The 16930-nt window shown below is 35.1% G+C and overlaps 2 protein-coding genes across 3 annotated transcripts in view; both read right to left on the bottom strand.

Moving 5' to 3' along the window:
- Positions 1–7171, bottom strand: part of LOC111585676 (homeodomain-interacting protein kinase 3-like) — a 57218-nt gene extending 50047 nt beyond the window's left edge. For both annotated transcript variants that reach the window (XM_023295242.3, XM_055008710.1), the window contains exon 1: positions 6784–7171. The gene's annotated coding sequence lies outside the window, so the exon portion shown is untranslated. The remainder of the gene's footprint in view (positions 1–6783) is intronic.
- A 2247-nt stretch (positions 7172–9418) lies between these two features.
- The window catches only part of LOC111585680 (T-complex protein 11-like protein 1), a 10627-nt gene continuing 3115 nt past the window's right edge, over positions 9419–16930 (bottom strand). The window contains exons 4-6 of the mRNA XM_055006466.1: positions 15254–15538; positions 14991–15163; positions 9419–13286 (exon numbers count right to left, since the gene is read on the bottom strand). Of these exons, the coding sequence (XP_054862441.1) occupies positions 13063–13286; positions 14991–15163; positions 15254–15538 (682 nt within the window). The 3' untranslated portion in view covers positions 9419–13062. The remainder of the gene's footprint in view (positions 13287–14990; positions 15164–15253; positions 15539–16930) is intronic.

Genomic DNA, 16930 nt, shown 5'->3' with positions numbered 1-16930 from the left:
CAGGGTGCGGTCAATCTGCATCAAAAACTAAATCAGAATCTGTCAAATATGGAAGTAAAGTTATCTCTAAAACCTCACGGCGATCTCTAACAGCTGTTGTTTTAGTTTATGATCTGCATAAAGGTGTAAAAATGCATTTAAGCATCTTTGGAGTCGAAGAAGAGACGAGGACAATGAAAAACTGGCAACTTTTTTAACTCGTTCAGGCCTAAAATACAAAAGGTCAACAGAGAAAACCCGACTTTTTCCTGTGTAGATCTCAGAAACAACTGATCAAAAGGTCCTTAATATCTACAGAACTACAAGAGAGTCATGTGTGATAATGTTAAACACAAAAAAGAATACATTGAAGTTATTTTACGTGAAACTGGAGGCTTCTGGCTGGTTAATGCCATTTTTTAAAATTATTTTAGTGACAGTAAATTACAAGAAAAAGAAGCTAAATCAACGTATAAAGATGCAAACTGACCACAATAACCACAGAAAATATGCCAAATGACCACAAATAAATCACTACAAAATGAGGCAAAATCGCGACAAAGATGCAAAACCACAAAATACTCGTAAAAAACCCACAAAAACATGCAAAGTCATCATGAACAGACAGTAAATTTCAACAAAAAGAAGCTAAATCAACATAAAAAGATGCGAAACCACCACAAAGAGATGCAAGTTGACCACAACAACATGTAGCAATCAGATGTTTTTGTAGCCTGAACTTTGTGACTTTGCTACGGTACAGGTTCTCCATTTCCATAAAAACAGGCGTCATTTAATTTGCATCTAAAACAACCTCCAGAGTGGAACTGACCGTAGATCTGACTGTAGCTGTTCAAAGCTGGTGGATGAAACAGATCCAACCTTTACAGAAGCAGCAGCTGTCTTCCTCTTTCTGTTAAATGTACTTCCCCTATTGTCATTTTCAAAATAAAAAACCTCAACATGTCATCAAAAGCTTATGGCTGTTTCTGATGCTTTTACTGTTTCCGGATTTGTTTTCAAATTGATCTTACATATTGCCATCCGGATTTAGTGTTTTATTTTGTTTTAAACTTTTATTTTACTGTCGATGTTTTGCACGTAACTTTGCTGCGGCTTCAAATTATCTATGTGATTTTTTTAGTTTTTTTGTGTTATATATTTGAGAGTAAATGGGTCAGAATCTCACCAAACAGCAACATTCACGTTTTCAATTCAGAAACTTAAAGTTTTCATTATTTCAAATAAGCCACGAGGCATTAAAGATCTCTTCTTAAGATTCATTTTCATCATTCCGCTTCTTCTTAACTGATGATATTTGTTTAAACTATTTTATCTTGTTTATACTATATGTTTGAGATCTTTTTTATCTGTTTACATCTGTTGTTGTTGTTGTCTGACATTTACGATGCTACATGAATACAGCTATTATTTTTAAGTGCAAAAAAAATGAAAAAAGATTTTTTTCTTATTATTTTATTTATATTTCTTATAACTATAAATAAAAATAAATTAGAAATAATTAACAGATTTTTCTTATTAGCAATACTAAAAATAAACAAAACAAACAAAAATAAATAAACAAATATTAAGTTCAAAAAACAATGAAAAAAGTTATTTTCTTTTCTTATTATTTTTCTCATAAATAATGATACAATAATGATAAAATATGATAAAAATAATAAAAAATATATTATTATCATTAAGTGGAAAAAATTATGATTTTCTTTTCTTATTTAATGTAATATTTTTTCTTATAATTATTATATTTTTTTTATAATGATAGAAATAATAATATGATCAAAATAAAAACAACTACCATTAATTGGAAAAAATAATGAAAAAGATTACTGTCTTTTCTTATTTATTATTTTTCTTATAATCATTTGTTTTATTTTTCTTATAAATAATGATAAAAATAATAATAAAAATATTAAGTGCAAAAAACACTAAAAAAGGTTATTTTATTTTCTTATTATTTTATTATTTTCTTAGAAATAATTCTAATTATTTGTCATATTTTTCTTATGATAAAAAATAACTAAAAAATATTATTACTATTACGTGCACAAAACAATTAAAAAAGGTCATTTTATATATTATTGTTCTTAGACATAATTATAAATAATTATGTATTATATTTTTCTTATAAATAATGATAAAAATAACGATAAAATATGATAAAAATAATAATTAAAAAAATATTATTATCACCAAGTGCAAAAAACAATGAGAAAATGTTATTTAATCCATTTCTTTCTTAAACCACGACTCTGAATCCCAACTGGGGATTCTATGTAGCCTTCCACCTCTTTACATGAGTCACATTATTAATATCTGTTGCGGACTCGTTTGAGAGGATTTTTAATTCTTTGGCCGTTGTTGAGGCACTTCTAGTGTTACTCAGCCTCTCCAGAAGCTGGAAGGTTAAACTGCGATTTTGTTTTTTACGGCCACAAAAACAAGCATTTAGAGATCAGGAACTATTTCCCAACACCACACTCAACTTTGAAGCTTCTCCTGAATGTTTTTTAAGGAGCATTCCTCTCATTGCAGCAAGTCGTGACACAATGATAACAGGCAGAGGCGAAGCTCCACCGCCACACTTCCTGGAAGTTTAGAAACAGACCGACGCTGAGTTTTTCCTGCTGTTTTTTCCTGCGTTTACACTTCCAGACTCAGGTGATTCCACTTTCAAGGCCTGATCACATGTTGGATGGTTATCTGAACCGAGAGGATTCTGTTGGACAATAAAGAGCTGCTGAGAGACGGTTTCCTTCATAACGACCAACGTTCTCAGACACACAGGCTCAGACAGGCAGAGGGGTGTGTCTCGAAGTCAACAGTACAGTAAAACACAGTCTTATGATGAGGAAAGCTGCTGGGCTTCAAGCTGCAGACGGACAGCAACGAACCACGTTTGTCCTTCAACCAGGGAATGAGTCAAAGCGTTGACCAACACAGGGGAAAAAATAGGTTTCAATTTGATTTATTCAATGTTTTTATGCACTCTTCAAAATGTTAAATTACACATAATATCTACTAAAAATCACAGGAAAAAGGTATTAATGTACAAAAACATATTAAAACTGCAATTTGATCTTTTACAAAGTCCGATTGTACAATTACACTGTTTTTACTGCGCTTAAAGTTGCAAAAAGTGCTCCACAGTTTAATATATTTGTTCTTGCACCCTTTCTGAAATTTATTTTACCGGATTTCTACCATTTGTGGTGAATACTGTAAGAGCTTTAATTAAAAATCTTGCAGCTGACGAAGTTTGCTAGAAACTACAGCTGAATGTACACAAAAAAATTAAATCATCCTGCAAATATTATGACAAATATTGCGATACGAATCCCGATTTTAGTTATGTTAGTTGTTATTATGTCGATTTTCCATGTTTTGTTTACATTACAGACAAAATGTAGTATAAATGAGAGGGAAAAGGTATTAATTTACGTGCTGACTGTACAGAAACAGCCCAAAACTACAATTTGATCTTTTACTATGTCTCATTGTAACATTACACTATTTTTACTGCATTTAAAGCTGCAAAAAAAGTTCAGATTTTGCAGATATTTGCTTTTATTTTCACTATTTCTAAACCTTTTGACAGAAAAATAGAGGCTGCAATTAAAATTCTTGCAGCTGAAAAAGTTTACTATAAACTACAGCAAAAAAATCCTCCTGTAGTCATCCTGTAAATATTATGACAAATTGCGATACGAGTCGTGATGTTATTTATTATGTAGATTTTCCATTTTTGGTTACATTACAGATAATATCTAATTTTACAGTGTCTGATTGTAAAATTAAACTATTTTTACTGCATTTAAAGCTGCAAAAAGCATAACTACTTTACAGATATTTGCCAAAATTTCCAGTTTTTACTGTATTTTTTCTTGCATTCTTACTGAAAGTTATTTAACAGGATTTCTACCATTTGTGGAGAATATTGTAAGAGCTGTCGCCACTTATAGACAGAAAAATTAGAGTCTGTAGTTAAAATTCTTGCAGTTTTCTAGACACTAAACTTGAGCGTATGCAAAAAATGGAAATTACCCTGCAAACATTATGACAAATATGCCAAAATGAGTCCTGATTTCAGTATGAATGGTGATATTTGGACTTCTTTTCTACTAAAACAAATAGAAAAATGAGATATGAACCTTGCAGCAGTCTGGTGAACATGATTTCATATAAGGTTTCATTTATAATTGCATGTTGTGATGCATTTTATTATTAAAAACTGCTCCGCCTATGATCATATTTCAATCAACCGTTCAGCCCTACACCAAACTATATTCCTTAACGGATCACTGCAGATCAAACTCTGCATCACTAACCACTACTTCTCTTCCTTCACCACCCACTGCAGCTGCAGGTCTGGCTGATATTGATAATAACTCCTGATGACGCAACCTGCTAAAAACGACTTGCAACGCGGCTAAAGAGCCTCCACCATGTGGTAGATGTGGCTGCAGACGTTTCTCCCTTCCTGCCAGGCCGTCATATCCATCAGTCAGCTGCCATACCTCCTGCTCTGACCTCTCACTGCCAAACTAGGTAGCCCGATATCCCGCCGGACGACCAGATCCCAGCCTGAAAAGGAGATCCATGACACGGGAGCGTTTGTGTGCATGCGTGTGCTCAGCTGGCGTCCTTTTACAACTGCCAAACAGCCCGCAATTTGTTACTGATCAATCCAGGAGGCAGTTAACATATGGGAGGGGAGGCGAGTGTCTGGGGGATGGGCGGCAGCAGCACAGACACCTGTTGAAACTTGTGCTGGAAGTGACAGCAGCCGAAATAATAACAGCGTTTCACTGCATGGAACTGCTGCTAACTTAGACAAATTGAGCTTTAATCAACAAGCTGCCCATCGTGCAGCAAGTTTCACTATGTAAACTCCATGTTTCAAAGTAATACTTAAAATAAAGGGCTAAACTTGTTTGAAATGAAACAAAACAAGATGTATGTTCATAAAAACACACAACTGAATAGTTTAAATTAGCTTATGCTGCTAACTTGGTCAAAACTAGCCTCAATAACCAAACTAGTCAATGTGCAACAGGTGTTGTCTTATAAATTCTACTCTTTCTGAAAGTAATATTGGTTAAATTAAGAGCTAAAGTCACCTAAAATTCAATTGTGGGCTCATAAAACACATATTTCAATAGTTAAAAGTAGCTTTTTTGGTGCTAACTTAGCCAAAATTAGCTTTAATAAACAAAGTAGTCAATGTGTAACAGGTTCACTGATAAACTCTATACTTTATAGAAGTAATATTGACTAAATTAGAGCTCAAGTTGTTCTACATTAAATTTAAGCAAGTTGTGGACTCAGAAAACACACATTTGATTTGTTTATATTAGCTTTTGGTGCTAACTTGGTCAAAATTAGGTTTAATAACTAAACTAGTAAATGTGTAATAGGTGCCACCATATGAACAGCATATTTTTGAAGGTAATATTAACAAATTAAAGAGTTAAAGTTGTTTAAAATGATATTAACAGGTTGTTTGTTCATAAAACACATGGAGTTGAACAGTTTAAATTAACTTTAAGGCTAACTTTGTCAAAGTTAGCTTTAATCAACAAACTCCTAAATGTGTGGCAGGGGTTGACATCTTTTTTTTAAGGAAAGTACTACTCAAGAAAAAAATAACTAAAGTTGTTTACAATTAAATTCAAACAAGTTGTACGTATATAAAATAGACATTTAAATAGTTTATATTAGTTTATGATGCTAACTTTGTCAAAAGTAGCTTTGATGTCCAAACTAGTAGATGTGTGGCATGTGTTGCATAATAAACGAAAGTATTATTACAAAATAAAGAATTTAAGTTGTTTAAAATTAAATTAAAACAGGCTGTGGACTCATAAAACACATATTTAAATAGTTAAAAGTAGCTTTTTGGTGCTAATTTAGCCCAAACTAGCTTTAATAACCAAACTAGTCAATGTGTAACAGGTGTTACCTAATAAACTCTATACTTTTTGAAAGTAATTTGACTAAATTATTAAAGTTATCTAAAATTGAATGTAATAAGGTTGTGGACTCAGAAAACATTAATTTGTTTATGTTAGCTTTTGGTGCTAACTCAGTCAAAATTAGGTGTAATCACAAAATAGTGTAGCAGCAAATATGTAGCAGGTGTCGCCACATAAACAGCATATTTTTTGAAGGTAATATTAACTAATTAAAGCGTTAAAGTTGGTTAAATGATATTAAAACTGGTTATTTGTACATAAAACACAGATTTGAACAGTTTAAAGTAGCTTTTAGTGCTAACTTTGTCAAAGTTAGCTTTAATCAACAAACTCCTAAACGTGTGCCAGGTGTTGACATATAAATTTTATATTTTTTAAGGTAATATTCACGAAACAAAGAAATTAAGTTGGTCCCAATTAAATTCAAACAAGTTGTACGTATATGAAATAGACATTTAAATGGTTTATATTAGTTTATGATGCTAACTTTGTCAAAAGTAGCTTTGATGTCCAAACTAGTAGATGTGTAGCAGGTGTTGCATAATAAACGAAAGTATTATTACAAAATAAAGAATTTAAGTTGTTTAAAATTAAATTAAACCAGGCTGTGGACTCATATTTAAATAGCTAAAAGTAGCTTTTTGCTGCTAACAGTTGCGTCAAAGCGAATAAACTGAAGTTAGGCTAGCCTAACGGTTAGCAAACAAGCTAGCAGCGAAGTCCTTCCGACGTTAAAACGACGAAGCAAACACTGACACAACACGGAAAGTGTGTCCGACAGCTAGCTGTGTCGCTCCGGGAGACTCACCTTCAGTAAGACCAGTAAATAGTTCCACCCAGAGCGTCAGAGAACCGGCTAGCGACGAGGACCCGCTCCACGGTGAAACCCTGCTCCGGTGCCGTCGCCGCCGCCGCTGCTGCTGCTGCTGCCATCTTGTTCAACGACGAGGACACACCGAGCGACTTTTCGCACATTTGAAGCTCCGAATAACGCGAATAAGTAGGTTTTAATGAAGCCAGCCGGGACCCATGGCTTCTGCAGCCGAGTCAGGTGTCGCCAAGCGTCGATTCGGTCTCCGGTCAAGGCGAGGAATCGGTGTTTGTAAACTTTTGCATGTTAAAATGCCTCGTCCCCCCGGACGGTTAGCCGCTGCTGCTAGCTGCTGCTGCTACTGCTGCTCGGTAGCTTGTTGCTTCTCCGCATGTGTGGAATGTTGGAGGGAGGAGGAGCAGCAGGAGGCCAAACAGCAGCTAAATCTATCCACTGACAGCTGAGCACAGCACTGACTGCACCCACTGCACGTTTCACACTGAAATCTGCATTAGTTATAGTCAAACACTGCAGTGACTGTACATTTTACAGTGAAACTGCAATTAATTGAAGTCAAACACAGCACCTACTGCATGTTTTATACTGAAATCTACACTGATTAAAGTCAAACACTGAAATCTACATTAGTTCAAGTCAAACACAGCACCTACTGCATGTTTTATAGAGAAACTGCAATATAAAGTTAGATTTTAACTCCAGCTAAAGTGTCTTGTGGCTGTTCATGTGTTTTATAGAACAGTTTGGAACATTCAGTGCTTGTTTGAGCAGCAGTCACTTCCTGTTCTTTCAGTTTAATGTGTTTTAAATTAGTTTACTGTTAAAGCAAAAGTTAAAAGAATTCTTTATTCTTTTTTAACAAATTGAGTCAAATGCTTCACTGAATCAAGACAAATTTGCATCGTTTGGAGTAAATAAAACACACAGAGAACAATACATGCAGAAAAGAACTGGGACGATAAAATCACGAGGAAACACGTTAATGTTCTCTATTGAGCTTCACTCAGTCTTTTATTACATTAGCTTCAGTTACTGGACATCAGGACTTCATGTCAGTGTAACATCTGAAGCTGCGTTTTGTTTGAAACCAGGCATCAGTTTGCTCTTTAAAGCGTTTCTCTGCTCACGTTTCTTGTTCTGTCAAGTTGTGGAACATCTTTAATGTTGTGTTTCCAGCTTCTCTCTGCAGACATGTTCCAACAGATACTCAAACTCATCCAGGAATGCTATATTTCTGCTCTTCCTGCCAATAAGGCTCATTAATCCAAACATCTGCTGCTGTTAGGAGTCGGTACACTGCTAATCCACCCTTTGGTTATTAAAGGTTGCTGTGCAATTAATCAATATAATGCTTTCTGTTCTGTTATTAATATAAGGCCCTGTTTAGATTGGAGTTTTGGCTCCACCTGCCTTCTTATTCGTGTACTACATGCAGAAGCTGCCTGAAAATGATTCATCCTTTGAGGTGTTTTCATGTAAAAAATGTAACGTCACTGTTTAATTCTGGCGTTGTCCAGTTTGTCTGACATGAATCAGGGCTTCTGTAAGCATCTGGGGAAGATGATTCAATAAAAATTGTGGGATGGAACAACAAAAAACCAACATTCACAACAGTTTTTCAGGAATTCTTTTATGCTGTTGTAGCACAGATAGATGCTGATTAAAAAACATGCAAATATGAGAATTAAGAAATCACACCCTGATAAACTTTGGTTTCTTTTTTTAATACTTTTACTTATTGTCAAATGAAGCACACATGTAAAAATGAAAGTGTAGTTTACATGTTAATCTTTAAAAAGTCCAAAACTATAACTATTGTGCAGGCAGAAAATCTGTATTTTTATTAATAAGAATTTGTTCTTTTACAATGTTTGACCATAAAATTATACTGTTTTACTGTATTTAAATTAGACAAAAATAGCATTATTTTACTGATTTTTGCTGTTATTTGAAGAAAAAGTACAAGTCTTTGCATTAAATTACGGATAATATCGAGCGAAATCACAGAAAACTATATCAAAATGAACATGGAATGTAAAGAAAACTTTAACAAATGGGTTAGGAATCAAAAATTCAAAATGTACAATATGTGATGGTAAAATTACAGTTTTACTGAATTTATATCAGATAAAATGTCACTATTTTAAATATAATTGCTGTTATATTCAATTTTTACATTTTTTAAACTATTTTTTAATTCTACTATTCAATTTTTATAGCACCCTTGTAGTCCGATTTTATTTTATTTTTTATTTAACCAGGTAAGCTAATTGTGAACTGATTCTCATTTTCAACAACAAACTAGATTTTCAGGGTTTTTTTTTTTTATTATTATTTTTGGATGCTATTACATGTGAAAAAGAAGCATTAGAGGTCCACTACATGACTTACTATTAGTCCCAATGTATTCTGTCTCCATGTTGGGAACCATTTATAGTTAAAAACAGCCAAATTAACGAAGTATTAATGAAGTAAATGTGATCAACCTTCTAACATGGATCCTGCTGCTGTCTGTATTTAATAAACTCAGAGGAAATAATCCTAAACAGCTGGAAGCAACAAACTGAACTTCATCTCCTGCTAAAGTTTTGATTAATCAGATTTGACAGCCGGCTGTGTGGGACAAACGATGTTTTATTGGTGTGCTGGATGAACATTTAAAGACAGATATCAGTACGGTGGATGTGAACACTGGATGTGGTTAGTTCAGGAAACAGGCGACGACATTCTGCCTGCGGGAATGAAATAAAGTCACGGCCAGCTCTGTTGTAAGTTCAGTCAAAAAACAAAACACACATGAAGAATATTGGACCCAAAAGCAGAACAAAATGAAATACAGAAGTTATAAATAAGTGAACAGAGTTTAAAAATGAACTAATCAAAGCAGCTACAGTTCAAGTTGGTCCATAACACCAGACTGGTTTCCCTTCAGTACCTTTTATTTGGATCATTTTCCTTTTATCTGTAATATTTTGTTATTTTTACTTCCCTCCAACACAGATCAGACAGAATTCAGGAAACATGTTGCTCCACTGTCTCACCAAGAACTGTGATCTGTCAAATATGTAGCCTGGATGTTGAGGATTTTACATGTTTTTCAGACGTAGGAATTCCATTTCCACTCTCACCAATACATCTCACCTGAGAAGCCATTTTAAGGGTTCAGTATCTCCAGAAACTAAACTCCAACATCCATGAAACTTATTGAGGACTCAGACTGAATAGTCTCTGCTAGATCTAAGAGAATGAATGGCTCCAAGAGAGGACTGAAAAAAGTATTGGTGCTTAAAAAGGAGAAAAGTGTAAAATATTCAATCCAGGTTTGTATTGTATCCATAAAGTTCCTTTAAGTGTATATCTATGGATGGATCCATGTTTCTACTAAAATACAGTCTTTGGTCGACGTTTCACCAACTTTTGAGGATCTAACATCAGTAGAATCTGATATGTGGAAAGTTTGACCAGACAAGGTTCCAGTTTTTAGACGTTTAGACTAAATGTTGATGTGGACTCATTGGTAGGAAACAGAACCTGGTGTTCATAGAGGTCTAGATGTTGGTGTTCATAGAGGTCTAGATGTTCATAGAGGTCTAGATGTTCATAGAGGTCTAGATGATGGTGTTCATAGAGGTCTAGATGTTGGTGTTCAAATATTATACAAAATATATCCAAATATAATACAAATATTTAGTCATTTTGGACAAGTTTCAAGTTATTTTAGATTGATTTTGAATCATTTTGACAGGTTTTTGGTGAAAATAGCAAAAAAAAAAAAACCTGGAACCTTGTCTGGTCAAACTTTAACACATCAGATTCTACTGATGTTAAAGCCTCAGAAGTTGGAGAAATGTCAACCAAAGACTGGATTTTAGTAGAAACATGGATCCATCCATATGTATACACTTACAGGAACTTTATGGAGACACTATACCACCATTATTTAAAAACTTTCTCGATTTTCAAAGACCAATAATTAAAATATATCCTCTGAGTTCTCACCACATTTCATGATTGCTGGAGTTTTATTTCTGGAGACGTTGAACCCTGGTCTGAAACCTCTAAAACTCTCAAAATGCATCCCAAATATTTCACAGAACTCAGTTTTGGGTTCCAAATCATAAATAAGTAAACCCTGAACTAAATCTGACCTCGCTGCTTTCTTCTGTTCATGTATCTTTTAGCAGCTTCCACATATTTGAGCAGCTGTTATAAAGTGTTCTGTCCCTGCAGGGATTATTGAAGGCTTTCTGATTCTGGTTTCTTCTACAGTTCCAGAGTAAATCACAACATGCAGCCGTCTGTTTATTCTCTTCAGCTTGAGAGCAAACTGTTGCTTAGAATTAAAAAGCAGCATCAAGTTTAAAACTGTTCTATACTGAATATATGGTTAAGATCTGTATTTATCAAATGTCTCATGGTAGAAGTACGTTCTGTCTATGAACTAAAAGCATTTTAATAGCTTTATTAACTCTTTCTGTATCTAAACAGGCTCCAGGATTGATGCATACACACATTTTGTTACATTTAGAGCTTCTAGATGATGACATTTATTGCATACGACACTGAAATCACCATCTTCTTTGTCAGTTTTTAGGCTACAGTTAAAGATGTTTCTTATTCTATCTTGAACTTCATGGCATCATGTAGTCACGGTTTGTTTATCTGTGTATTTAGAGGTTATTGGAGCTACATTTCTGTGTTTTTCTGTTGTTTTCTGGCTTTCTGGCTTTTTCTCTCACTTTTAACAACATATTTTTATTATTTGTCAAAAAGGAGATGTCTAAAAAGTCATGCTGTGGTGCTAAATTTGCATTTTTTTTCATTGTGTAAACACATAAACTTTAAAAAAAACAAACACTTTCTTTGTGGAGAAACCTGTTCAGAGGATCATTAATAACTTAAATACTGAAGTTATGTGAAGTTCCATTTTTTGTTTGTAATTAAAGGTCCCATGTGGTCATTTTTCCCCACGTTGTCAATCACAGATGCAGAGAGAGTCTTCTTCCTGAAGGGGGTGGGGCCAGAAGTAGCTCATTTAAAGCTACAGACACTGAAACATCCCATTTAGAACAGGAATAAAACCAGAAACTGTGGCAAAATCAAAAAATTTTGTCGTATTTTGAGCTAAAAAACTAACAGATTTTGATAAATTTACTGAAAAAAGGCAAAATATGGGACCTTTCATGGGTTTTTCTGGAGTCGTTTAGGACGTTTTTGAGCCATTTTTACAATTTTTGAGTATTTTTGGGTAATTTGTGCATCATTGTGGACAATTTTTTTTTTTTTTTTTTTTGGACACTTTTTAAAAATTTAAGACAATTTCAATTAAATTTTTGAAAAAAAATGTCATGTCATTTTGACTAACTTTTAATGGATGTGCTCTGTTCCACTCCAGGTGTTTGGACAAATTTCAGGATATTTTAGACAAATTCGAGTAATTTTGGACAACTTCTCTGTCATTTTGAACATTTTTTTGAGTCACTTCAGCAATTCAGGGAATTCCTGGACAATTTTCTCAGTTTGTTTGTCATTTTGGACCACTTTCATGGCATGACACCTGGATGGATGTAAAATTGTTTGTAATTAAAGGTTCCATGTGGTCATTTTTCCCCACGTTGTCAATCACAGACGCAGAGAGAGTCTTCTTCCTGAAGGGGGGGGGGCCAGAAGCAGCTCATTTAAAGCTACAGACACTGAAACAGCCCATTTAGAACAGGAATAAAACCAGAAACTGTGGTGAAATCAACCACCTCTGTAGTATTTTGAGTTTAAAAAAAAAAGACAGATTTTGATAAATTGAAGAAAAATGGGCAAAATATGGGACCTTTAAATATCAAGGGAAGTAGACTTGTTGCGATTTCTTGGGAAATGTAACTAAAATACAGGAGATTTTTACTGAGTTTGGAGCATTAATTAAATATTGGAGACACTTGATAAATACAGGCTCTAGTCTGTCGTCTTTCTCACCTTATTTTGACTTAAATGTTTTAAAATTTGACTCCTACTCTAAGGTTTTATGTAGTTTCTGTGTATAGTCTGCAGGGTAACTACACTAAATCACAGGTGTCGGCTCAGATATCGAACTATTTCCAATGATGACCAGACCTGCTAGTAATGCTGAACGTTATGTCTGATGGACATCCAAAGGTCACGACTATGAGGTCTGACGTTTAATCAAATCAACAACACTGAGTGAACGCGAAGACATGTTTTCTGATGTTTTCTGATTCTAGGTCAAATGTTTTCAACCTTCAGTGTTTAAGTCTCTTTGCTGGGAACCTCCCCAGACGTCAGGATCTCCTGCAGGATCTTCTGGTAGAACGGAGAGAACACCAGCTTGTTGAAGTTGACGAGGCGACTGAAGCGAACGGCGAGTTCCTTCAACTCCCGGCTGACCGGAACCAAACCTCCAGGAAGAGGAGGAGGAGTCTGATGTTGACTCGACTCCAGAGAAGCTAAAAGGTAGCTCTGAACCCGAGACTCTGAGAGAAGAAGAAGAAGAACCGCGTTAGTCATCGACAGTAACTTTATAATGATCAGAGTTCTACCTTCATCCTGTGAATATTTCCAGAGTTCCATAGAGGTGGGTCCAGATTTATCACTTTTTAATGGACTTTTTCCATCATTTCTGATCCTCAGAACTTCATCAGTCCAGCAGATAGAACCAGGACATTTAGGAGGAAAAACACACCTGAGTTCTGGTAAAAACTGACACCAGATCAGTTTTACATCCATCCAGGTGTCTCAGTCTGAAGATGAAATATTTACACAAAATTTGAGTCATTCTTGACAAATTTGAGCAATTTTGGATCATTTTTGTGTAAATTTGGAGAACTTTCACACTACTGACAACAATTTGAGTAATTCTGGTCATTTTTGCATCATTTCTAACAATTTTCCAGCATTTATTTCAATATATGAATCTTTTTGGACAGTTTGTCTAATTTTGGAACTCTGCAACCAGATCAGTTTTACATCCATCCAAGTGCCACAATCTAAACACACAGGAACAAAAAAAGATAAATTTTGAGTCACTTTGGACAAATCTGAGTAATTTAGGACAACTTTCATGCAATTCTTTGAGTCATTTTCAACAATTTTAAGTAATTCTAGACAATTTTTTTGAACAATTTCTGAGTCATTTTGGTCAAATCTTAAGAAACTTGGGACAATTTGTGTGTAATTTTAGATGACTTAAATGTAATTTAACCACTTTTTGATTAAAAAAAGAAAAAGAAAAACTCACATTTGAGACAAAAAAATATACATAACATTTATACTACTTCCCCCCTACTTCCCTGGTTACAAATTGAAGCTAATTTAAGTAATTTTCTACATTTCTTGTGTCATTTCAAAAAAAAAAAAAAATTGGGGGGCCATTTTGGACAAATTTGGAGGAACTGAGATTTGTGTGTAATCTTGAGCAATTTCTGATCAACAGAAAACAGGTTTGAGGTTAGAAACTGCAACCAAAGGGGTCACACTCTAAAGACAAAATTAGTTTTTTGTTCAGCACAATTCTCAAGTCATTTTGGACAATTTTATATCATATTTGGTGATTTTTTCAGACCACTTTGAACAATTTGTGAGTCATTTTAAGCTATTTTTGGGTAATATTTGACCATTTCTGTGTCATTTTAACAAATTCTGAAAAAATGGTCTCCTCCAGGGACCATTTTAAGTTAATTTTGACCATTTTTGAGCATTTATGTATATAATCTTGGATATATCACAGTTTGAATAGCACACAAAACTACAACTGAAGTTCTGAGGCTCTGAAATGATGGAAAAAGTCCATTTAAAAGTGATAAATCTGAACCCACCTCTATGGACTTCGAGGACCTGGAATGTTCTAAGTGAGACTAAACTTAAAGACTGGAAGCAGGAAAGGAGAACGTCCCCTGTAGAAAGTTCTAGAGTAGACCTACCGACAACTGTAGAAAGTTCTAGAGTAGACCTACCAACAACTGGAGAAAGTTCTAGAGTAGACCTACCGACACCTGGAGAAAGTTCTAGAGTAGACCTACCAACAACTGGACAGTTGTCAGTAGGTCTACTCTAGAACTTTCTATGGACTTCAAGGACCTGGAACTCTGGAAATATTCTCAGTATGAAGGTAGAACTCATTAAATATACTGAAGTTACTGTGGGTATATATAGGTCACCATTGTTGACTCTGGTCTTACCCATCAGCTTGCGGACTTTGTTGTCGGGTTGGACGGTGGCTGAGATTTGTCCCTTCAAAATGCTGCTTCTGTCAGCTGAGAACGGAGAGAATCCATGCTGACTAAGACACTGACTCAGTTCAACACACAGTTTCTCCCCGACGGTCGCTAAAGCATCCTGTAAACTAAAAGACCTGCAGACAAGAAGTAAGAAACATCAGCTGTGCAGCAATGTAACATTGAAACAAGCTGTAAAACCGGTCCTAACTAGAAGATAAACCTACGGTGAGTGCATGTCTGCTAGCATGACGCTGACGGTGTTTTTCAGGGTCTCCATCAGACCCGGCAGGCCTGAGATGGCTTCTCCTGCCGTGGTGTAGACGATGAGCAGCACAGAGGACAGAAGAACCAGCTGATCGGCCTCCTGCTGCATCTCCTGGAAGCGGACCTGGTCCATCAACACCGTCTGGGGGGACGAGGGGAAGGTTTTAGATAGTGGGCCCAGATTTTGTTCACGTATTTGATATTTGGGACCCAAAATTAAGTTCTGTAAAAGATTTTTGGCTGAATTTTGAGAATTTCATGGCTTTAGATCTGGGAATTTTTTGTGGAAAAACACCTGTGAAGCCATTTTAATTGTTCAATATCTCCAGAAATCAAACTCCAACAGTCACGAAATGTGATGAAGACAGAATAGTTTCTATCAGATTTAAATGATTGAATGGATCCAGCAGAGGAAACATTTTTAATTATTGGTCCTTGAAAATGAAAAAAAAGCACCAAATTTATGGATGGATCCATATTTCTACTAAAATACAGTCTTTGGTCGACATTTGACCAACTGTTGAGGCTTTACATGAGTAAAATCTTGGATTTGACAAGCATGGAAGGACAAGTTACACTTTTTTCTTGCTTTGTTTACGTGACACTGGTCCAAAAACACCAAATTTGTCCAAAATGACTCAAAATTGTCAAAAAATTAAATAAATAACAATTAGTGCCCATTGTAATTGGAAAAAAGTGCATTTTTTTGAACATCTAGACCTCTATGAACATCTAGACCTCTATGAACACCAGCATCTAGACCTCTATGAACATCTAGACCTCTATGAACATCTAGACCTCTATGAACATCTAGACCTCTATGAACACCAGCATCTAGACCTCTATGAACATCTAGACCTCTATGAACATCTAGACCTCTATGAACACCAACATCTAGACTCCATGAACTCCAACATCTAGACCTCTATGAACACCAACATCTAGACCTCTATGAACACCAACATCGAGACCTCCATGAACACCAACATCTAGACCTCTATGAACATCTAGACCTCCATGAACACCAACATCTAGACCTCTATGAACACCAACATCTAGACCTCTATGAACACCAACATCTAGACCTCCATGAACACCAACATCTAGACCTCTATGAACATCTAGACCTCTATGAACACCAACATCTAGACCTCTACAAACACCAACATCTAGACCTCTATGAACACCAACATCTAGACCTCTATGAACACCAACATCTAGACCTCCATGAACACCAACATCTAGACCTCCATGAACACCAACATCTAGACTTCTATGAACACCAGGTTCTGTTTCCTACCAATGAGTCCACATCAACATTTAGTGTAAATATCTAAAAACTGGAACCTTGTCTGGTCAAACTTTCCACAGATCAGATTCTACTGATGTTAGAGCCTCAAAAGTTGGTGAACTGTGGACCAAAGACTGGATTTTAGTAGAAATATGGATCCATCCATATATAAACATTTACAGGAAGTTTATGGGGACAACGTACCAGCCTGGTTTGAAGATTTTGCACTTTTTTTTTTCCATTTTCAAGGTCCAATAATTATTCATTTCTGTCATTTTGGACAGTTTTAAGTCATTCTGGGCAAGTTTAAAGTCACCTGGGACAGTCTTTATCTTATTTTGGAAAA

This window comes from Amphiprion ocellaris, chromosome 3, assembly GCF_022539595.1.
Source record: "Amphiprion ocellaris isolate individual 3 ecotype Okinawa chromosome 3, ASM2253959v1, whole genome shotgun sequence".
Lineage (NCBI taxonomy): Eukaryota > Metazoa > Chordata > Actinopteri > Pomacentridae > Amphiprion > Amphiprion ocellaris.
Note: the sequence above shows the minus strand (reverse complement) of the source record. Positions and strands in the feature narration are given on the sequence as shown.